Source organism: Bos grunniens, chromosome 15 (genome assembly GCF_055505025.1).
Source record: "Bos grunniens cultivar Pamir isolate PY7600 chromosome 15, Bosgru_T2T1.0, whole genome shotgun sequence".
Classification (NCBI taxonomy): domain Eukaryota; kingdom Metazoa; phylum Chordata; class Mammalia; order Artiodactyla; family Bovidae; genus Bos; species Bos grunniens.
In genome coordinates this window covers 7,907,119-7,931,150 of record NC_141179.1, presented here as the reverse complement: position 1 = coordinate 7,931,150, position 24,032 = coordinate 7,907,119, and the positions used below count along the sequence as shown (strand labels likewise).

Genomic DNA, 24,032 nt, shown 5'->3' with positions numbered 1-24,032 from the left:
CACAAGCAGAGAACTTCCACAGGGTGAAGCCTCTGCTTGAATATGTCCTGAATTACTCCTACTGAAGGCTGCTCATCCCATTGTTGACTTTGCAGGAAGTATCCCTTCACTGTGAACCTGTCAGTACTAATTCTGCCCTCAAAAGAATGAATCTGCTCCTTCCACCTTTACATTTCTTAAAACAAAATTTTATAAAAAGCAAAAACACCTGTGCCCTCATTAAATTTATTCTTCTAGAGCAGAGGTGGGTTTCCCATGAAGCAAATGAAATTTGAATTCTAGGATGCCTTATTTGCCCAGGATCCTCCATTTTTCCTTCTCTATTTTGCCTTCTTTTTCTCTAAATGGGGCCCTCCAAAAAATTAAATTTCAGGCTTCACAATCCCTAGGTTCCGCCCTACCTCCCACCCTACAGAGTAAGTTTCTCCAGTCCCAACAGGGGCCTTTCTGTGGAGAAGCCACTCACTTTTCTGACGGCTTTCCACTTGGAATGCTCCCTATTTTGCCAATTGCCTGCAGCTGTGGTCTAGACAGAGTGTGGCTCAGGGACTTAATTATAGCCCTTGCCTGCAGTCCTTCCCTCCTGTTAAAGAGTCAGTCCTGCATTGCATTTCCTTCCTCAGCGCTCACACTGGACATTAGGCTAAAACTGCCGCCTAAGACCTTTTCCTGTGAAGTGTCATCAAGCACGTCTCCCCCTCCCTGTGTTCCTGTTACCCTTCTCATTTCTCCTTGTTTTGAGCTCACCATTCTGTCTTGTCAAGATCTCTTGGAATGCAGATTCCATCATTCAGCTTTTCAACTTTTCCCTAAAATTAAATCAATTTGCTTTCTGTGACCAGTAATGTCAGTCTTTTCTTTCAAACCAGCTAGCATCAGACCTAAGTAACTTAGGCCACTTAATGATTATTTCCAGAAGGTACAACCACTTTCAAGAAAATTCAAGAAGAAAAATAAATATCAGTGTTAGAAACTATACCAGGAGTCTAACACATGCTACAAAGTACCAGTTGTCCATTCTGAGTTGTTCATTGTTTTCCCTGTAAATGAACACTGAGAACATCTCCAAATCTCAAATATAAAGGTTATTGGGCCAGTTGTTCCAAGGAAAATGCTTTTATTCATAAAATTAAAAGTTAACATTCTTGGTTTAGGTTTCCAGGTGAAAAAGGAAAAACTTCTAATGCTTATATTAAAATATTAGTATGAGAAGAGTAAATTATGTTTGATAAAGAATAAGATGAACATGGATGCACGTGTATGTATGGATGAGTCCTTTTACTGTTTACCTGAAACTATCACAACCTTGTTAACTGGCTATGCCCCAATACAAAACAGAAAGTTTAAAATAAGAACAAGAATAAAATGAACATTCATTATATCTAATCCCCTTACATAAAATTAAATGCTTTCAAAGTTTAACCTTGAAAGAGTCATATCTTGATTAATATCTTTTCAGTAGGAAATATCACTTCCATATAAAACATATGAACTCTTAATGAAGAGTTTAATAATAATCATAGCCATCTGAAATTTATTAAACATTTGTAATGTGCCAAGTACTATATTATGTATGTTACACATACTAACACGCACAAAACATGACGGCATATAGGCATATTTAGCTTGAGATAAAGGCAATGTCCAAATGATCATTCTTATTTTAAATCAAATATTCAAAGTGAAATGTAATATATTTCTTAGAGCTTTATAGCATAAGACAAACCAATTAGAAAAGAAAAAGTGGACAATCAAACTCTTCTTTATCAAAGGTTTACCTTAGTGATGCAATTCACATGTTAAGACACTATATTTCTCCTTGGAACATAACCAGGAAATGAAGTGATTCAGAAGTTTTGAATAACTCTCAATGCTGTTGAATTACCTCATATGCATTTAAAATGCTCATAAGGTAATTTGTATAGTGCTTTATAACATTTCAATTGATTATCCAATCAGCCCCAGAATGAGGAAGCCTAGAAGATATCCCTTGCCACAGAAGTAACATAAAACTGACTACAGATGCTTCTCCAGATCACCAGGGGAGAACCAAGCTTACGGACTGCCAACAGTTTTGGATAAAGATTCCTTGAGCTCTCTTCTCACATCCTTCTCCACATATCTACCCTGCAGGACTTCCTGCATAGTCAGGACCTTATGGAGATAGCCGAAACTTTGTCCACAGCCTGGCTTCTCTCTGGGGTTGCATTTCCTATTACTTAATAGACGTCTTCACCTGAAAATCCCATGGGCACTTCAAAGTCAATCTCAAGCAAACTTCCTTACCAGCTTTTCATTCTCCTGGTCTCAATCCTTATCTTCCCTCTGTATTCTTCCTCTTAGAGACTTGCAGTCAGCACCTTAACCCAAGGCAGAATCCACAGCTCTCCCTGTCCACGTGCAATACATTACCAGGTTTTTTGAAGAGTATCTTTTACAAAGCTCACAAGTCCTTTCCTCACTCCCTTTCCACATTCCACACATTCCACACATGGATCACTTCAGTTGTCTCTCAGCCTCCCGAACCCCCTCCTCAAAGCCACCCTCTACCTCACAGCCAGATGTGTTTTATAAAAGGTGAGGAATCACAGCACCAATAGCTGAAAATCATCCTCTGACCGTGTCTCCTCCCCTCTCTCCCATCAATCACATCCATAAATGAGCCTGCGTTATAGCTGAGCCTAACACATGACTTGGCAAATGAGGAGCCAAGTGTGGACCTAGTTCCACATCTTTGCCTTCAGCTTTTTGATCCATGCCTTGTAGCGTCCTTCAGTTCAGTTCAGTCGCTCAGTCGTGTCTGACTCTTTGCGACCCCATGAACCGCAGGACGCCAGGCCTCCCTGTCCATCACCAACTCCCAGAGTCCACCCAAACCCATGTCCATTGAGTCGGTGATGCCATCCAACCATCTCATCCTATGTTGTCCCCTTCTCCCCCTGCCCTCAATCTTTCCCAGCATCAGGGTCTTTTCAAATGAGTCAGCTCTCCCCACCAGGTGGCCAAAATACTGGAGTTTCAGCTTCAACATCAGTCCGTCCTTACCTCCCCATAAACAGTCAGTACGATTAACATGACCTTATCTTCAAAATCTCAGGTTGAATGTACTGTCTAGGGAGACCTTCTCTGCCCCTTCCACATCCCACCCACTCAGATTTAGGTGCCCAATCTGTATATGTTCATAACCCTCTAATAGCTCCTCAGTAATATTATTTGTTACATAGTTTTCTTTGTTCATTTACTTGTTGACCTGCCTGCCCCCCTCCAGCAGACTTAACTTCCTTGACTATAAGGACTACATTTTATTCACATTATTAACCTCAATAGGTAATAGCTACTGAGTCTATTCATTTATAAATATACAATTGAAATATCTTTTATTTGCATTATATTTAATGTCAAGCAATATGGATGACTGATTCTAAAGACAGCCTAGTAATTGAGACTGCATTCTCTCTGTTTCACTTTCCTTCTGGGAGACCTAAAGCCATAATGTAGACATTATTATTATACGATAGAGTAGACCACTAAAGCACAAAGACAGTGGGTAATGTGATGGATGTAAAATGATCTGAACAGTTCTTAGTACATAACAAATGTTCAATAGGTGTGAGTGGCTAGGACCTTCTGTTCCTATTAAATTGCAACATAAAATCATATGGTTATTTTTAAGCTTGAAGTCACAGCTGTCCCAAAATATGAATGGCAGTTTTTCATCACTGGAAAGGTTTGATTCATACTATCCTGTTCATTTTCTTCCTGGGTTTTTCTTGGAAATCTAAAAAGCATGTGGCATGTGAGAGAACTGTGGTACTGAAAATGAACCCTAGATAACTGCACTTTAAAAACACAAAATCATGTTGTGCAGAGCATTGTATTATGCTGCATACATTTATATAACTGACGTGTGAGAGAACAGGTGTCATTCAGTCCTATTGCTATGGCTGCAAAAATAAATGATGAGAGAAAGTCAGTCTTTACCTATTACCCAGGAAATAATGAGCATCTCCATCCATGAGAAGCAGGATGTTTTCATCCTGAACAGCTGTTTTGCATGATCTGTGCTGGTTTCATTAGGAAGGATTTTGGTGCCTTCGAATCTGTCAGCTGCATTCATGACTAGCAGTCCCAGAAAAATGGTGAAGGAGGCAGCGTGTGCCACAAACTTCATGAATGGTCCACGCATTATCTTTCCCATCTGCCACAAAACACACCAAAAGAAAGTCTTAGCTTTGTTGTGTGCATTTTGCAAAACACACGTCTATACACAAGAACAAACATCTGTGCAGTCCAATGTTCTTCTAAGATAATTATGTACATTTATAACTGATAATAAAAAAATAATCCTTTATGCTAATATAAAATTTTGTCTCATTGCTCATCTATATATGCTGATATTTGGGATTGATAGTTAAATAAATTCACTTCTATAAAATAATATTTAAGTTCTTAAAATATATGTGATACTGACAAAATATTTTATTAGTATAATAACAAAAGGCAGAGCAGAGTATCACAATTATTCATGAAAAACAAACTAATTTAGTGGGCATGAAGTTTTGAGGAAGCAGCAGTGAAAATATTAAACTGAATCTACTTTGCCATGTATACACCCTTCGCTGACATTTGCCTTCTGGGCTTCCCAGGTGGCATTAGTGGTAAAGAAGCTGGCTGCCAATGCAGGAGACACAGAAGACGTGGGTTCAACCTCTGGGTCAGGAAGATCCCCTGGAGAAAGAAATGGCAACCCGCTCCAGTATTCTTGCCTGGAGAATCCCATGCACAGAGGGACAGAGGAGCCTGGCAGGCTACGGCCAATAGGATCACAAAGAGTCAGACACAACTGAAGTGACTTAGCACTAGCACTGTCCACACATGTATTTCACTGATGTGGGTGGGAAGAACTGACTCATTAGAACAGACCCTGATGCTGGAAAAGATAGAAGGCGGGAGGAGAAGGGAACAACAGAGGACGAGATGGTTGGATGGCATCACCGACTAATGGACATGAGTTTGAGTAAACTCCAGGAGTTGGTGATGGACAGGGAGGCCTGGTGTGCTGCAGTTCTTGGGGTCGCAAAGAACCGGACATGACTGAGTGACTGAACTGAACTGCTGTGGGTGCAGGTCAAGCTTCAGGTGATATTGTATGTTGGAGATGCTGTGTGGAGCAGAAGTCAGGAGTACCAAGAAAAGGACGCCCAGCCAAGGGCAGGACAGCAGGGCAGGTCCCGCCATGCACTGAACCAACGTCCTGGAATGACACTGCATTGAAAGTCAAACACTTTAGGTTCAGGTTCCAGTTTCATTCCCTAGTTAGCAATGAGTGAACTTCCTAAATTATGTGAAAATCAGAGTCTTCATATAAAATCTGGAGACCATAAAGCTCCTGCGCATCAATAGTGCAGGAATCATTCCCATCTGAGATGCACGCATCCTAGTCAGAGCAGAGGTGTGGTGTGTGCCCAAGATGTGTCTCAGGGGCTCTGTGCACCCCTGGAATGGTAAACAAAACTCAGCACACGCATGTAAGGATATTTTTTTTGTAGGAGAGGGCTCATAGCTTTTAACAGCTTTTTAAATTAACTGATTATTACAGAAAAATATAGAAATAAAATACAGAAATTAATAATAATACCACCACTTATCCAGTACTTTTATGTGCTAAGTACTGTTTTAAGTGCTTTACTCTATTAATTACATGTAACTGTTACAACAATACAAAGGGGTATATGCTGCTGAAATGCCCATTTTACAGATGAAGGAAAAGAGGAAGAAAGGTCCAGAAACTAGCTCCTTAAGTGGTAGAGCTGGAATTTGAACTCAGGTATACTTGGGGCTTCTCGGGTTGCTCAGCTGGTAAAGAATCTGCCTTCACTGCAGGAGACCCTGGTTCAATTCCTGGGTTAGAAAGTTCCCCTGGAGAAGGGATAGGCTACCCACTCCAGTATTCCTGCCTGGAGAATCCCCAGGGACGGAGGATCCTGTTGGGCTACAGTCCATGGGGTCGCAAAGAGTCAGATACTACTAAGCAACTAAGCACAGCATATTTGTTTTAAGAGTTAATGTTTATATTTGGTTTACAAAACAATTTCTTATTTTCTCATGGAAGTACATATACATGTAAATTTTTAGGGGAAAAAAAAAGGTTCTAAGGTTTTTAACAAAGATGTTATAATGGAAGAAATCCAATCAATATTCTCTGCTCCTACAAACTTTATCAGTCTATATGGTTTTCAAAATCATAAAAGTTAGAGCTAGAATGATGAGTCACATAGCTTAGTCCTTTCTCTCTTAATTAGAATCATTTTTTAAAAAAAATTTTATAGGAGTATAATCGCTTTACAATGTTGTGTTAGTTTCTGCTATACAACAAAGTGAATCAGGTATATGTATATACATTTTTCATTCTTCTTGAGCCTCCCTCTCGCACCATCCCACACCTGTGATTCGTCACAGAGCACCGAGCTGAGCTCCTTGTGCCATCAAAAGCTTCCTACTGGCTATCTATTTCATCCATGGGAGGGCATACATGTCAGTGCTGCTCTCCCAGTCTGTGCCGCCCTCCCCTTCCTCTTCCATGTCCACATGTCCACTCTCTACATCTGCGTCTCTGTTCCTGCCCTGTAAATAGGTTCATCAGTACCGTTTTTTCCAGATTCCATTTTTATGTGTTAATGTACGATATTTGTTTTCTCTCTCTCACTTAGGCCAGGCAGAATGTCATGCTGTGTATGTGTGTGTGCATGTGTGTGTGTGTATGTGTATGTTTATCTAGATCAATAGATCAATCTAGTTTTAAGTCAATGGATCCATACAATTAGATATATTGCAGAGCCAATTCAAAATTAATTTGTAAAAAGTTGCTATAAAAATCATGTCTGAAAAGCATACTTCCCTAAGTAAATATTCCTTAGCTTGAATCAGAGTATTTTTTTGTATTTCTTTTAAAGACCCTGTTTAAATAGAACTCTCATATAAAGTTAAAACAAATGGGAGAGAAAATAGGACTGATTTCCTTTTGCCTATTGTCCTTATCGATGTTTTTCTTTAAATATGGACTGTTAAAAACTGAACATTAATGCAACTTTAATTTCTTTTCCATAGTGTACCACATATACAATTTAAATTTGGCATTGTTATATATACAATTTATCGTGACTTGGCTATTTAATCATGTATTATATAAAGTTTTTCCATGATCCAGTGGATGTCGGCAATTTGATCTCTGGTTCCTCTTCCTTTTCTAAAACCAGCTTGAACATCAGGAAGTTCACGGTTCGCATATTGCTGAAGCCTGGCTTGGAGAATTTTGAGCATTACTTTACTAGTGTGTGAGATGAGTGCAATTGTGCGGTAGTCTGAGCATTCTTTGGCATTGCCTTTCTTTGGGATTGGAATGAAAACTGACCTTTTCCAGTCCTGTGGCCACTGCTGAGTTTTCCAAATTTACTGGCATATTGAGTGTAGCACTTTCACAGCATCATCTTTTAGGATTTGGCATAGCTCAACTGGAATTCTATCACCTAGAAAAACATCTATTTCTGCTTTATTGACTATGCCAAAGCCTTTGACTGTGTGGATCACAATAAACTGTGGGAAATTCTGAAAGAGATGGGAATACCAGACCACCTGATCTGCTTCTTGAGAAATTTGTATGTAGGTCAGGAAGCAACAGTTAGAACTGAACATGGAACAACAGACTGGTTCCAAATAGGAAAAGGAGTACGTCAAGGCTGTATATTGTCACCTTGTTTATTTAACTTCTATGCAGAGTACATCATGAGAAACGCTGGACTGGAAGAAACACAAGCTGGAATCAATATTGCCGGGAGAAATATCAATAACCTCAGATATACAGATGACACCACTCTTATGGCAGAAAGTGAAGAGGAACTCAAAAGCCTCTTGATGAAAGTGAAAGTGGAGAGTGAAAAAGTTGGCTTAAAGCTCAACATTCAGAAAACAAAGATCATGGCATCCGGTCCCACCACTTCATGGGAAATAGATGGGGAAACAGTGGAAACAGTGTCAGACTTTATTTTTCTGGGCTCCAAAATCACTGCAGATGGTGACTGCAGCCATGAAATTAACAGATGCTTACTCCTTGGAAGGAAAGTTATGACCAACCTAGATAGCATATTCAAAAGCAGAGACATTACTTTGCCAACAAAGGTTCGTCTAGTCAAGGCTATGGTTTTTCCTGTGGTCATTATGGATGTGAGAGTTGGACTGTGAAGAAGGCTGAGCGCCGAAGAATTGATGCTTTTGAACTGTGGTGTTGAAGAAGACTCTTGAGAGTCCCTTGGACTGCAAGGAGATCCAACCAGTCCATTCTGAAGGAGATCAACCCTGGGATTTCTTTGGAAGGAATGATGCTAAAGCTGAAACCCCAGTACTTTGGCCACCTCATGCGAAGAGTTGACTCATTGGAAAAGACTGATGCTGGGAGGGACTGGGGGCAAGAGAAGAAGGGGACGATAGAGGATGAGATGGCTGGATGGCATCACTGACTCGATGGATATGAGTCTGAGTAAACTCTGGGAGTTGGTGATGGACATGGAGGCCTGGTGTGCTGCAATTCTTGGGGTCACAAAGAGTCGGACACAACTGAGCAACTGATCTGATCTGATCTATATAAAGTTTAATCAAATAAAGCTCATACACATGATTAAACTTTATATAATACATGATTAAATAGCCAAGTCACAGCAAATTATATATATAACAATGTAACTTAAATTGCATATATGGTACACTATGGAAAAGAAATTAAAGTTGCATTAATGTTCAGTTTTTAACAGTCCATATTTAAAGAAAAACATGGCTAAGGACAATAGGAAAAAGGAAATCAGTCCTATTTTCTCTCCCATTTGTTTTAACTTTATATGAGAGTTCTATGGATCTTGTGTATGAGCTTTATTTAGGAGAAGGAAATGGCAACCCACTCCAGTGTTCTTCCCTGGAGAATCCCAGGGAATGGGGGGTCTGGTGGGCTGCCGTCTATGGGGTCGCACAGAGTTGGACACGACTGAAGCAACTTAGCAGCAGCAGCAGCAGCATAAGCTTTATTTAATCATTTACTTCAAGGTTCAATATCTTTCTGGTGAAAAAAAATCTATTGTTATAAATATTAAATGATCGTTTTTAAAGTTCTCAATTTATTTGACTGTTGTGGAAAACTGGGATTGGGGCATTGACTATTAGTAGTGAAATCTATGAAAAACTTATTTACTCCCTGCCTTGTTCAGGGGAGAATCAGAGGCAGCCTTCAAAACACAAAATAACAAAAACTCAAGAAAGCACAAACTAAAACAGGAGGAGAAGAGAAAAGGCTAGGGACATAAAACAGAGGGAGAAGAGAGCCACCCACGTTAGAGTGGACCTCAAGTCTGAGAGGCCTGGGGCTTGCATTCAGCTGTCTGAACACATCTCAAGCCAGTATTCAGCCATCCAGGGCGATGAGCTGCACCTCCCTCCTGAGCAGGCTCACTCTCGCTCTTCACGGGGTTCCTGGCCCTCTGCAATCGACCCCTTCATTCTTTCCAGAGGGCAAACAGGAGAATCAAACCAAGCATTTTTGTTGCTCATTAAAGGTTGTAGTTTAAAGAAAAAATAAAACAAGAAAACACATAAAAAGTTGGCTTATAGGAAACTATAGTGACGTGTGTGGATATTCATATTTTCCATTTATTATCACAAATCATTGAGAGCTGAGTTTCCCTATAGAGATGCTGGGAGATTTGGTGGACTTTAGGAACCGAAGTTACTCCTTTGAGTTTACTATGAGTTACTCATAGTAAAATTGTCATCTATATATTCTGTGATGTAAACAAATTTCTAAAAAAAATAACTAAAGAATAATTGACCAAAGTGAAAAACTGATGGAGTTTCAAAAGGGAGGGGATATTTGTATACCTATGGCTGATTCATGTTGAGGTTTGACAGAAAACAGCAAAATTCTGTAAAGCAATTATCCTTCAATAAAAAATAAATTAATTAAATTAATAAAAAACCACACGGGTTGAGGGGGGAGAAACTTGTTGGGCAAGGTCTGTATTTCACTGGTATGATTATCTGGCTACAATATTCATTCCCTTTTTGGGAACTACAGATCAGATGTTATGCTACAAGTTGATGCTCTTTCAGTCCTTAAAGCTGAACAAATACAAATTAGAAAGATGGTTTTACAAAACAGATTGGCCTTAGATATTCTAACAGCCACACATTGGATATTATTAATATCCACTGTTGTACATATATACCAGATATGAGTACTAATGTTACTCACTTTACTAAACACGTGAACAAAATGAATCAGGCTATGGATACTCCTAAAGCCACAGTCACCTCACTTTGGGAAACGTTAACTAGCTCCCCATGGTGGAAAACTATCTTAATCGTAATAATTCTAACTGTTCTGTTTTTGCTGTTTGCTTCACATCTGTAACTGTGTAACTGGATTTGTTTCTTGCCGTCTGAAAGCTTTTAGGTTACAAAAGGTTGTTCAAGCTCCTACGAGTACCACAGCCTCCTCCAACTATTACTTGGGGCCCCTGGATCAGAGACCCTCCATTTGAGGGTTAGGAGAATATGCTGCCTCAACAGCAGGAAGTAGTTATGTAAAGAAAATGATGCCCCTTTCCCTTGGCAATATAATTCTCCTAAAAGAAAAGGGGGCGATGAGAGAGTGAATTCCTAGGCAGGTTAATAAGAAGTTCAGGGTCCCCAAGGAGAGAGGGGTCTGGGATTTTTGAGGAAGAGATAGGAGTCTGGAATTCTCAAGGAGGAGGAAAGGACAAACTTTTTTTTTTTTTTTTCCCCTCTCTACATTCCTTAGTCTTCGTCACATAAAACTTTTTTTTTTTTTTAAGCCCAGAACTGATGATTACACAAAAAAACAATTCAGTTTAAACTCTGTACTGGGGATTATATAACAACAATGTAGCCTGCTTGAGGACAGTTTTTGCTTCCTGAAAACCTTCTGACTAATCCTGATATCTTAGAATGTATATTATGGGAGTGGGTCTGGTAGGGTCTTTCTACTGTTAAGTTCTAATCCTGTCATCCTAAAATGTAAATTGTGGGAGTGGGTCTAGTAAGACTTTTACAACCTTGAGACATTCTTTTGATTTATTGTAATAACTAATTTAAAAAGTATATAACCCCCTTGCTAACACTAGCGAGGGGGGCATTCTCCATCCCCCTTCTGATGTCTGTGTCAGTAGCTTTCGCTGTCCCTTTGCATTTTAATAAAACTCTGCTACACAAAAGAAAAAAAAAAAAACTGATGTACCTGAAAAATGACTGAAAGGAAGAACTTTAAATATTACATCATATTCTTTTTAAGTATGTATTTATGATCAAATAGCTATTAAATACCAATAGTAAATAGAAAAGGTTGAAGCTAGTACTAGCTGAAGCCAAAATGATTTGAAATCACAGCATGACCTATTTTTACTATCATGAGCATAAAACATATTTGGATTATGGTAGAAAAAAGAGAACAAGTAAGGACAAAAAAGAATTTCTTAAAGAGCAGACTTGAGGAATGAAAACCAAGCTCTAAACAGAAACAGGGACTCTGTCAAGGTGCATAGGCCTGAAATTTGATCTGGTATAATTTTCATGGATGTTTTTGAATTTTTAAGTATTTAAAACAGTATTTTAAATAAAAGTATTAATATAGCCTGAGTAATTTTCCATTATTACAAAAAAATTTTTTCTAAGCTGTAATATTTATATCTGTATCACTAAAGGGAAAATATAAGATATATTTTATAATCATGCTTCAAACCCTAAATAAGAGTCAGTAAAATAGATTTTAGATATGAGAGAAAAATACATTGACAGTGTCCTTTTAATTTGATTATTTGCCTTGATGATCTAAATGAGGATGAAAAACAGATGGCAGAAAGAAACACAGTTATGGAAGAAGAAATAGTGAAGGAAATCAGGTTGATTAGGATTTAATCAAAAATTAAGAAATGTGAAACTCTAAGGACTGCCAAAAATAGTCTGTCAAAGACCAAACCCTCTGAAAGGCATTATGTTTTTGAGCCCATTATGGAGAGGGGCAATTATTCACTTTAGAAAATATATTACAGTTTGATCACAGAGTAATAAGAAGCATAATTCAGTTTAAATCTCTGAAGAACCCAGAAATGTATGTTGAAGCAGAATAGAGACCACATACATAGATGTGGCCTGTGTTCTAGTAAGGAGGATTAATTAGTTTTTTCAAAATGAAATCTGTCATTCCTATGAAAAAAGGAAAAGCTTAACTTTCTAGAAAAAAATCCATGCTATAAATTCTAATTCTAGTAAATATCACTATTTTCATTTTATTTTCCTCCTTTATATTTTATTTATGAATCAATTTTTGGCCTTTATGGGGAAAACATTTATGATGATAGATTTTACCCTCAGGAGAAAATGCTCAGTTTCTAGCAGTTCCTATCTTCATCACTGGAAGTAATGATGAAGCTCCCACTGTGTGAAAAAGGCTTTGCATCGGCTTCTTACTATAAGCCACTTAGAAACATTCCTATAAGGTTAAAGCACCAAATATGTGACTAAATAATAATTTTTAAAAATGTTGGCAATAAATAAAATTAAAAAAACAATGGCAAGATGTTTATTTTAGCTAATAAATTAAGATTTATTAGCTAAAATAAATGATAAACAGAAACTTTCATCTCAAATTTTGCCAGCAGGGGGAAAAACAAAAGGAAGCATTTTTAGGATGTTATTTGAAATTCTGCTCAATGCATGCTTCATTAAAAATGTAGAAATATATGCACAGGCATGACTAGAGAGAAGACAAATAGGAATAATCTAACTGATGTTTTGTTTCACATATTACTAACAGTGATATTACAGGTGAATTTTTTCTTTCCATTGCTTTTTAAAAATTTCTTATAGCAAATTATTATTTTTATAATGTGAACCCAACTCTGACTTCCTGACATTTTTGTTTGAGAAATAGAATTTTCCCTGCTTAACTGGGTCTGATAAATAAAACAGACAGACTTTGACGGGCTGACAGAGGTCCAGGCTTCACAGACGTACCTTGCTGCACGGAGCGAACCAGTAAACGAGAGCCAGGAAGGGCAGTCCCACGGCAACGGCGAGGACCACAAGGAACTTGACCGCCATGGTCTGCTGCCGCAGCCCGGAAAGGTTCTCATACCATATGGACAGGAGCTGCTGTTGGCAATTTGGATGGGCTACAAACTAGCAGGGGGTAACAAAACATTTAACAGCTTGATTAAAGAAGGATTCAGCATAAGCTTTTTCTTGTGTTCTAATATTAAGTTCTATCCTTTCTCATAAAAAATATTGTTAGAATTAAAGAACAAATGTAAAATTTGTAGGGGACAGGTATCAAGCAATGTGGCCGGAGGCTGTAATGCAGTTTATGTAAATTCAAGGATTCAAATTTACCAAACTTTTCCTTTAGGACTAATGGACTTTCAAAGCATAGACGAATTTTGAAAATTTACTGTTATAAAAAGCTTCATCAATATTTTATAAAAGGACTTTTATGATTATGCACTTTTTCCATCTAGAAGGAATGATATAAAGATCCTGCTAATTTGGATGTCTAAATACTTTTTTTAAAAAAAAGTATACCACCTTTTCTGCCCTGACCTAAAGGGCTAAATGTATTTTATACTAGATTCCCATTTGCATATGATCTTTTTATGGACTGCCTATTCTATTCCATTGATATATTCCTGTGCCATAAACTCTTTCAAATAAGAAAATTATATAACTAAATTTCATAATTTTTACTTTTCAGAATATTTTTTTCTCATATATTTAATTTTTACAGATGAATGCTATATATGACAGAGAGCATCATTTAATATACAAAAAGCAACAATCCAAAATAACAATTGCTGAAGAATATTAAAAGGTTAGACAAAGGACAGATTATATAAAGGAACTAAAAATGTTTCCTAAGGATGGTTAACAGTCAAAGACAATTAAATCAAGATACAGTGTTTGTCTTTGTAGAATGGTAAGGTTTAATGATACACGAGTGGAAGAAATAAGCCTGTCTATACACTGTTGACGTGTACCTTTTTTGAGGGAAATTTATCAAATGTTTTGAAATAACAGAAACTAAAGAAAATAATAGACACCCTTAAACAGTAAATGGATTAAATGAACATAATTATATAAATCAGCATAATGATATGTAGGCTTTGAAAAGGTTGAGTGGATGTTTACATGCTAATATATGAAGATGTCCAAGATAAATTTATGGAGAAAAATAGAATACTGACTATTCTGCATTAAGAAATAGGAAGACAGAAAGGGGTTATGTCTATACTGTTTGAAAGCCAATCATAAGTCTGTATTACTTTGATTATAAAATCCACCTTTAAAAACTGGTTTTTTAAATACAAAGGGAGAAAAATCAAATCAACAAAAATAGAAATGAAAATGGAGCGATCACAACAGACAACACAGAAATACAAAGGATCATAAGAGACTGCTATCAGCAACTATATGCCAATAAAAGGGACAACTTGGAAGAAATGGACAAATTCTCAGAAAAGTACAACTTTCCAAAACTGAACCAGGAAGAAATAGAAAATCTTAACAGACCCATCACAAGCATTGAAATTGAAGCTGTAATCAGAAATCTTCCAGCAAACAAAAGCCCAGGACCAGACGGCTTCACAGCTGAATTATATCAAAAATTTAGAGAAGAGCTAACACCTATCCTACTCAAACTCTTCCAGAAAATTGCAGAGGAAGGTAAACTTCTAAACTCATTCTGTGAGGCCACCATCACCCTAATACCAAAACCTGAAAAAGATGCCACAAAAATAGAAAACCCAGGCCATTATCACTGATGAACATAGATGAAAAAATCCTTAACAAAATTCTAGCAAACAGAATCCAATAACATATTAAAAAGATCAAACATCATGACCAAGTGGGCTTTATCCCAGGGATGCAAGGATTCTTCAATATCCACAAATCAATCAATGTAATACACCACATTAACAAATTGAAAAATAAAAACCATATGATTATCTCAATAGATGCAGAGAAAGCCTTTGACAAAATTCAACATCCATTTATGATAAAAACCCTCCAGAAAGCAGGCATAGAAGGAACATACCTCAATATAATAAAAGCTGTATATGACAAAGCCACAGCAAACATTATCCTCAATGGTGAAAAATTGAAAGCATTTCCCCTAAAGTCAGGAACAAGACAAGGGTGCCCACTCTCACCATTACTATTCAACATAGTTTTGGAAGTTTTGGCCACAGCAATCAGAGCAGAAAAAGAAATAAAAGGAATCCAGACTGGAAAACAAGAAGTAAAACTCTCACTGTTTGCAAATGACATGATCCTCTATATAGAAAACCTTAATGACTCCACCAGAAAATTACTAGAGCTAATCAATGAATATAGTAAAGTTGCAGGATATAAAATCAACACACAGAAATCCTTTACATTCCTATACACTAACAATGAGAAAACAGAAAGAGAAATTAAGGAAACAACTCCATTCACCATTGCAACGAAAAGAATAAAATACTTAGGAATATACCTACCTAAAGAAACAAAAGACCTATATACAGAAAACTATAAAACACTGGTGAAAGAAATCAAAGAGGACACAAATAGATAGAGAAATATACTGTGTTCATGGTTCGGAAGAATCAATATAGTGAAAATGAGTATACTATCCAAAGCAATCTATAGATTTAATGCAATCCCTATCAAATTATCAATGGTATTTTTCAGAGAACTAGAACAAATAATTTCACAATTTGTATGGAAATACAAAAAAAAAAAAAAAACCTCAAATAGCCAAAACAATCTTGAGAAAGAAGAATGGAACTGGAAGAATCAACCTCCCTGACTTCAGTCTCTACTACAAAGCCACTGTCAAGACAGTATGGTACTGGCAGAAAGACAGAAATATAGATCAATGGAACAAAACAGAAAGCCCAGAGATAAATCCATGCACATATGGACACCTTATCTTTGACAAAGGAGACAAGAATATACAATGGAGAAAAGACAATCTCTTTAACAAATGGTCAACCACTTGTAAAAGAATGAAACTAGAACACTAACACCATATACAAAAATAAACTCAAAATGGATTAAAGATCTAAACATAAGACCAGAAACTATAAAACATCTAGAGAAAAACAGGCAAAATGCTCTCTGACATAAATCACAGCAGGATCCTCTATGACCCACCTCCCAGAATATTGGAAGTAAAAGCAAAAATAAACAAATGGGACCTAATTAAACTTAAAAGCTTCTGCAGAACAAAGGAAACTATAAGCAGGGTGAAAAGACAGCCTTCAGAACGGGAGAAAATAATAGCAAACAAAGCAACTGACAATTAATCTCAAAAATATACAAACAACTCCTGCAGCTCAATTCCAGAAAAATAAACAACCCAATCAAAAAGTGGGCCAAAGAACTAAACAGACATTTCTCCAAAGAAGACATACAGATGGCTAATAAACACATGAAAAGATGTTCAACATCACTCATTATCAGAGAAATGCAAATCAAAACCACAATGAGGTACCATTTCACGCCAGTCAGAATGGCTGCTATCCAAAGTCTACAAGAAATAACTGCTGGAGAGGGTGTGGAGAAAAGGGAACCCTCTTACACTGTTGGTGGGAATGCAAACTAGTACAGCCACTATGGAGAACAGTGTGGAGATTCCTTAAAAAACTGGAAATAGAACTGCCATATGACCCAGCAATCCCACTGCTGGGCATACACACTGAGGAAACCAGAATTGAAAGAGACACATATACCCCAATGTTCATCACAGCACTGTTTATAATAGCCAGGACATGGAAACAACCTAGATGTCCATCAGCAGATGAAAGGATAAGAAAGCTGTGGTACATATACACAATGGAGTATTACTCAGCCATTAAAAAGAATAAATTTGAATCAGTTCTAGTGAGGTGGATGAAACTGGAGCTTATTATATAGAGTGAAGTAAGCCAGAAAGAAAAACACCAATACAATATACTAATGCATATATATGGAATTTAGAAAGATGGTAATGATGACCCTATATGTAAGACAGCAGAAGAGACACAGATGTATAGAACAGCCTTTTGGACTCTGTGGGAGAGGGCAAGGGTGGGATGGTTTGGGAGAATGGCATTGAAACATGTATTATCATATATGAAATGGATCACCAGTCCAGGTTTGATGCATGATACAGGGTGCTTGGGGCTGGTGCACTGGGATGACCCATAGGGACGGGATGGGGAGGGAGGAGGTAGGGGGGTTCAGGATGGGGAACACATGTACACCCATGGTGGATTCATGTCAATATATGGCAAAACCAATATAATATTGTAAAGTAATTAGCCTCCAAATAAATAAATTAAAAAAAAAAGAATGTGAAATTTTAAGAATTAATGAGTTTACATACAACTTAAGATATGCGCTGTTTATGGAATATATGTTATATCTCAATAAACAATTTTTTAAAGAAAAAAATAAGTAAAACGTATCTTACATAACTTAAGAAAGCAGTCAAGAATAGGAGGCACTGCCTGAAGACAGAGACTAAAAATATTCCACAAATAAAGATGCAGGAGATTCAAATGCACTAAAGAAGGAACTGAAGGCATTGGTCCAGAAGTGGACAAAATTAATAAGTGGAGATGGGTCTTTTTTTTTTTTTAAACTTTACATAATTGTATTAGTTTTGCCAAATACGGATGGGTCTTAAATAATGATGTTCCCATCCTACAACAATGCCTTGTATTTTGAACACACAAAGCCATTTTTGCATCATTCGTTAAGTAAAAGAAAGTGTCAATCATTGGATAAACAAGTCTAGATTTTTAAAGACCAGCATTTAGTGTAGGTGAAATGTCTCATTGCCTGGCAGTTAGAATTTACTAGAGGTCCTACCTAGAGCAATTAATTAGAAAAACCCAGCTTAACCTAATTATGCCAATCCTTCATCTTGATTTAGCACCAATAAAAACTGAAATAACATAAAAGGGGCTTTGTGCCTGATCTTACTTTTTTTACGTCATACTTAATGGCAAGTTTTAAACGGCTGAGGTTAGGACGATAGTGATCTCCACCACTGTGGTGTATTTCAACATCCCCATTCAGAATGGCTTCTACTTCTTCAGTATTTCTGCACAGATCAAGGAGTCCAACAACAAAATCTTTGCACTGCATGGACAGTTTTTTGTAGTCATTCTAGGAAAGATAAAGCAAAAAAAAAAAAAAAAGTAGAAGTATCACATTTTACTATGTTACACTGTAGAATTTATCAGTGATTTGACTGTAGAGAATAAAAAAGCTCTATTTTTAGGTTTATTATTCTTTTTAACATGCTTAAGTTGCTATTCTGTTGAGTGAGCTCTGAAATATATTAGCACCATAAAGATTGTCCTTATATTCCAAAGAGGAAATTTGTCTAAAACACAATGAAAGTTGCCAAAAAGTACTGTACTACACCAAACTCACCTGCTGATTCAGGAGAAATAAAAAGTTAGCAACTCTTCCCATATCATGATCATACTTTCTTGCACACATCATATGTCCTATGTTCATAACTTCACCAGCTAGGCACATAATACACACATTTGCTAGGTCTTTGGAAGACTTTATATACAGTGTTGATAAACTTGAGAAACAGAACATTTGGTAAGGTTTCAAGAAAAGCAAACATGTATCACTTCCCTATTTACTATATTGTTATTGAGGAACTTTACTTGTCAAACTTATGGGGTCAAAAGACAAGATCTAATATATAGTCTGCAAATTGAGATTCTTTGGATAAAAGGAAGTTTAATGAAAATACTTTGATTATAAATTACTGCTGAGGACCTAATAGCATGTTGAGAGGATTTGGAGACTACAGATCATATTTAAATATCAAATACTCTTTTCGAATTTACATACACCATCTATATATATCTTCATTCAGGTTTCTAAAATTTCCTTCCTCTGGATTCTCTTACATGGAAATAAGGCCATTCATAACCCAGTGTTAATAAAGAAAATCTATTAGCTAGAATTTGTTGCATTGCAAGTGGATCATAGAATCTCAGTTAATCTTCACAGTCACCTTGATCACTTAGGTTACATCCAAAACTGCAGCCACTAGGTGCCAAAATGAGGCTTTAAATTTAACCCTGTTTGGCTGCACTTTGCCTGTAAGAGTTTTGTCACTTTGTCTCTTTGTAGAATGCTTTTCTGTTTTGATCTATGAAGAACTGCAAGGTAAGCCAGATAAATATGATTTCCATTTGGCACATCAAAAAACTAAGGTCACAGCCTCCACGGCGAGTTTACTCTTAAATCAGCTTTGCAGATGCAGAATTAGTTGTCCCCTCCATTTTGAAGTCACCAGTGTTATAGGATAAAAAGATTCCTTGCAGGAATCAAGAGAAGAAGATATTGGAGAAATAGGAGAGGCTCTAGATATGATTCAATAAGGTAACATTGTGGGGAGTCTATATGGAAAACAATTTCATCCTCAATGTATGCAAAGGACCTACTTGGGCTCCTCCCTGTTAGTTTCACTTTGCTAACTGTAGGTTCAAATAGATTCTATAAAAGGAATTTCGTAAACTATGTCTCAACTGAGAATGACTCAAACTCTTTTCCACGGTATCTGGTCAGATAGTATAAACAAGGTCATGAGGAAACAGCTCTTCCCCTTTCATGAAATAGTCGGTTAAGGTCATGGCGAAGACCTTTGAGGTGTGGAAATACATATGTTGTCCATGCCCACGATTCCATGTTATAGTGTTTAGGAGCTTGGGCTTTTAAGGTTAAATGTGTGCTACACGCATGCTAAGTTGCTTCAGTCATGTCTGACTCTTTGTGACCCTATGGACTGTAGCCCGCCAGGCTCCTCTGTCCATGGGATTCTCCAGGCAAGAATACTGGAGTGGGTTGCCATGCCCTCCACCATGGGATCTTCCTGACCCAGGGATCAAACCTGCGTCTCTTATATCTCCTACACTGGCAGGCAGGTTCTTTAACCACTAGCACCACCTGGGAAGCCCAAAGTTAGATATACTTGTGATCAAATCCCAGCTCCTCCAGTTTTTAGCCATGTGCTCTAAGGTATGGAGAAGGCAATGGCAACCCACTCCAGTACACTTGCCTGGAAAATCCCATGGACGGAGGGGCCTGGTAGGCTGCAGTCCATGGGGTCGCTAGGAGTCGGACACAACTGAGTGACTTCACTTTCACTTTTCACTTTCATGCACTGGAGAAAGAAATGGCAACCCACTCCAGTGTTCTTGTCTGGAGAATTCCAGGGACGGAGAGCCTGGTGGGCTGCCGTCTATGGGGTCGCACAGAGTAGGATATGACTGAAGCGACTTAGCAGCAGCAGCAGCTCTAAGGTAACAAAATCAATCTATGAGGTAGGTGCTATTATAATTCTCATTTTAAAGATAAAAAAATACAAGCTTAGTGAGATTAGTTGTGCTAAAGAAATCACACATTTCTTTATATATAAAGAAAGAATATATGTAAAGAAAAGAATATATATAAAGAAACTTTATATATAAAGAAGTGCATATCAGGCACTTGAAAAAACATAATTATTGTATTATATCATCAAAGGCAAGACCTGAAAACAAGCTGTTTCTTAACATTAGTAAAAACCCATGGAGTTATGACAAAATTTAATATACCTGGCCTCTCTTGTCTGTAGCACTCAATTCTAGATGTATCCTTAGTCCTTATGGAGACAAAAATGTAAGACTCAAAACCAATACTCTCTAGAATTCCAATAAGGCTCATGTGAAATTAGATATTTCAAAGGAGGGTATGACCCTTCAAATATGGGGTAATACTTTTAGTAGAAACCACATGAATTGATACAGTACAGGTGTTCTTTACTGTTCAATATCTTAAAAATTATTTCCAACTCATTGCTAATTCACAAGATATATCCCAAGCAAAAACAAAACAAAAACCCATTAAAAAAAAAAAAGAATAAGACTGCTTTTAGAAATGTATGCTTTTTTTCACCTTGGGCATCATTTACAAATATTTTCATATTTATGTTCTCTCACACTGAAATGTAAACTCACTAAAGTGAGATATTGGCAGTAGTTCATGAGCCAGACTTAACACTGTGATTTCAGTTTTTTGAAAGAAAAAGTGAAGCTGGCAGTTGATTTAATTCTGCCTTTGGCTCACACGTTCATCCCATACATTAATAAATTAAAAGTGGGTGCTTGCCTATTAACCTTTGACTTTTAAAGAGATGACTGATAGTGGGTTAATAGAACATAAAGATTATAAAACATTAAAAGACCCTGATACAATTATCCTTTCAAAGGGTAATTTTAGTTGGATTTTTATATAGTAGAAGATACGGTGTGTAATTTTAATTCATAATTCCATATAAAGAAAAGGCTGCTCTATAGAAATTAAAAGGGTGAGGAAAATGCATGTCTTAATTCTCATGAATCAACACTAATTAAGTGAGTTTTGGATAAGGGCAGACCTGGATTTCAAGTTAAGTACACTTGAAATCACTTACACCTCACTTACTAGGTGCATGAGTTGGGAAAATTACCTAAGCTCTTACAGCCTCAAAATTCTTATTTGTAAAGTGGGGATAATATAAGGTTCTTCCTAGGGTTGCTGTGAAGGTTATACAAGATAACAAATGCTAACTTCTTGGCTCACGGATGGGTTGAATCAATGGTAATTATTATTGTTGTTGTTTTCATCATTTTGTAAATACCCAAGTCATCTCAGTACCTTGACACAAAATTGCACTAAAAAATATAAAATCATGATGAAATTCCTAGTGATAAAAGATATTTTCACATATTAAGGTATGGGTAAGTCATTCTGGCTTAGATAAGATAAGATAAGTTGCTCAGTTGTGTCCGACTCTTTGCGACCCCATGAATCGCAGCACACCAGGCCTCCCTGTCCATCACCAACTCCTGGAGTTCACTCACACTCACGTCCATTGAGTCAGTGATGCCATCCAGCCATCTCATCCTCTGTCGTCCCCTTAACCTCTTGCCCCCAATCCCTCCCAGCATCAGAGTCTTTTCCAATGAGTCAACTCTTCACATGAGGTGGCCAAAGTACTGGAGTTTCAGCTTTAGCATCGTTCCTTCCAAAGAAATCCCAGGGCTGATCTCCTTCAGAATGGACTGGTTGGATCTCCTTGCAGTCTAAGGGACTCTCAAGAGTCTTCTCCAACACCACAGTTCAAAAGCATCAATTCCTCGGCGCTCAGCCTTCTTCACAGTCCAACTCTCACATCCGTATATGACCACAGGAAAAACCATAGCCTTGACTAGACGAACCTTTGTTGGCAAAGTAATGTCTCTGCTTTTGAATATGCTATCTAGGTTGGTCATAACTTTCCTTCCAAGGAGTAAGTGTCTTTTAATTTCATGGCTGCATTCTGGCTTATACACGAGTTAAATTTAAGCTAACTAAAATAGCCTGTTTGTGGCCTGTCAAAACATATATTGTACATCTGCTTTAATTATTAAGAAAAGGGCACATTGACCAGAAGTAAGGAATATCCATGTTAAAAATAAAAATTGAATGTCTCCCTTCCTGGGAAGCCAATACTGGTCCTCCTTTTTGATAAGATTCCTTTCCCAGGTGCCAAGGCCAGACTGTGTACATGCTGACCTGTGTTTTGAAACCTTGAAGGAATGTATCCCTGACTTGCTTAATGTTCTTTATTCTGACAAGATATAAAACTGTGCTAAAAACCATGCTTTTCCAGATCAGTTCCTCAGAATTATGAGAGGCTGTCTTCCAGGCTTCAGTTTGCCTCAAATAAAACTCTTTTCTAAGCCTATTATAGATTGTTTATTGAGTATTTTCATCAACATTGAGTGTCACTTGAATGTACTGAAAATAAAACAATTATTCATTCATTATTTCAACAAATGTTCTACAAATATTCAGCAACCAGTGCTGTGATAGATAACACATTCTATCTCAGACAGAATTTTTAAAATGAGATTGTGTTCTTGAAGAATAAAGAAAGCATTGACTATCATTATCCAGCTTGTGACTGAATTAACCAGCCATGCTCTTGGAACCACAAGCAACTCTAGGGCTTTCCTGCTCTTCAGGATAATTGTCGCTAAATGGCATGATGATCCCTGAGTCCTGTCACAGCTGGTGTACAGAAGAGTAACAAGTACTTATACAGCACCTACTACTCAGGGCTGTGAGGGACATAAAAGGAAATCAGATACTGCTCTCAAGAAAAGGTAACAGGAGGTGAGATACAATTTCAGACAAGAATTGAAGACAGGCATTTTCCTAGATATGTCAGATCCTCCTCACTTTTATGCTGATCGTTGCCACAGCAGCAGCTACTTATTTAACTTAATACAGTGCTTGATTCCAGTTTTTATTCTTCCTTCAACATAGAAATTCTCAGGTTCAGCTGAAGCCATGAAGCTTAAAGAGCAGCCATGAAGGTAAACAGATGCTTCAGGGGCTGAGGGCTCTCAGGTTACAAACCGCTGCACTTAACTTCCCTCCCCAACTATTGACTGGATCTAAAATTTTGCCAGAATGGATTTTCTCTGCCCGTCTATTTAAACTGATAGGAAAATCAAACACAAGAACAGACTCATACACTTTACTGCATTTGTTCATGCATCTGCCTCTCTTGAGCAGACTGTAGATCATAACAAACTGTGAAAAATTCTGAAAGAGATGGGAATACCAGACCCCCTTATCTGCCTCCTGAGAAACCTGTATGAAGGTCAAGAAACCACAGTTAGAACTAGACATGGAACAATGGACCAGTTAAAAATTGAGAAAGGAATACCTCAAGGCTGTATATTGTCACCCTGCTTATTTAACTTATATGCAGAGTACATCATGTGAAATGCCGGGCTGGATGAAGCACAAGCTGGAATTAAGATGGTCAGGAGAAACATCAATAACTTCAGATATGCAGATGACAGTACCCTAATGGCAGAAAGTGAAGAGGAACTAAAGAGCCTCCTGATGAA

At 37.4% G+C, this 24,032-nt stretch overlaps 1 protein-coding gene across 5 annotated transcripts in view; it reads right to left on the bottom strand.

Moving 5' to 3' along the window:
• TRPC6 (transient receptor potential cation channel subfamily C member 6) overlaps positions 1–24,032 on the bottom strand; it is a 163,572-nt gene that overhangs the window by 26,053 nt on the left and 113,487 nt on the right. For 3 of the 5 annotated variants that reach the window (XR_015141760.1, XM_086338901.1, XM_086338902.1), the window contains exons 3-5: positions 18,058–18,243; positions 13,072–13,236; positions 3,982–4,198 (exon numbers count right to left, since the gene is read on the bottom strand). Coding sequence is in view for 4 of the 5 variants with exons in the window: in XM_086338901.1 (XP_086195027.1) it covers positions 3,982–4,198; positions 13,072–13,236; positions 18,058–18,243 (568 nt within the window). In the remaining variant the exon portion in view is untranslated. The remainder of the gene's footprint in view (positions 1–3,981; positions 4,199–13,071; positions 13,237–18,057; positions 18,244–24,032) is intronic. The other 2 variants (XM_086338903.1, XM_086338904.1) reach the window with 2 other exon arrangements.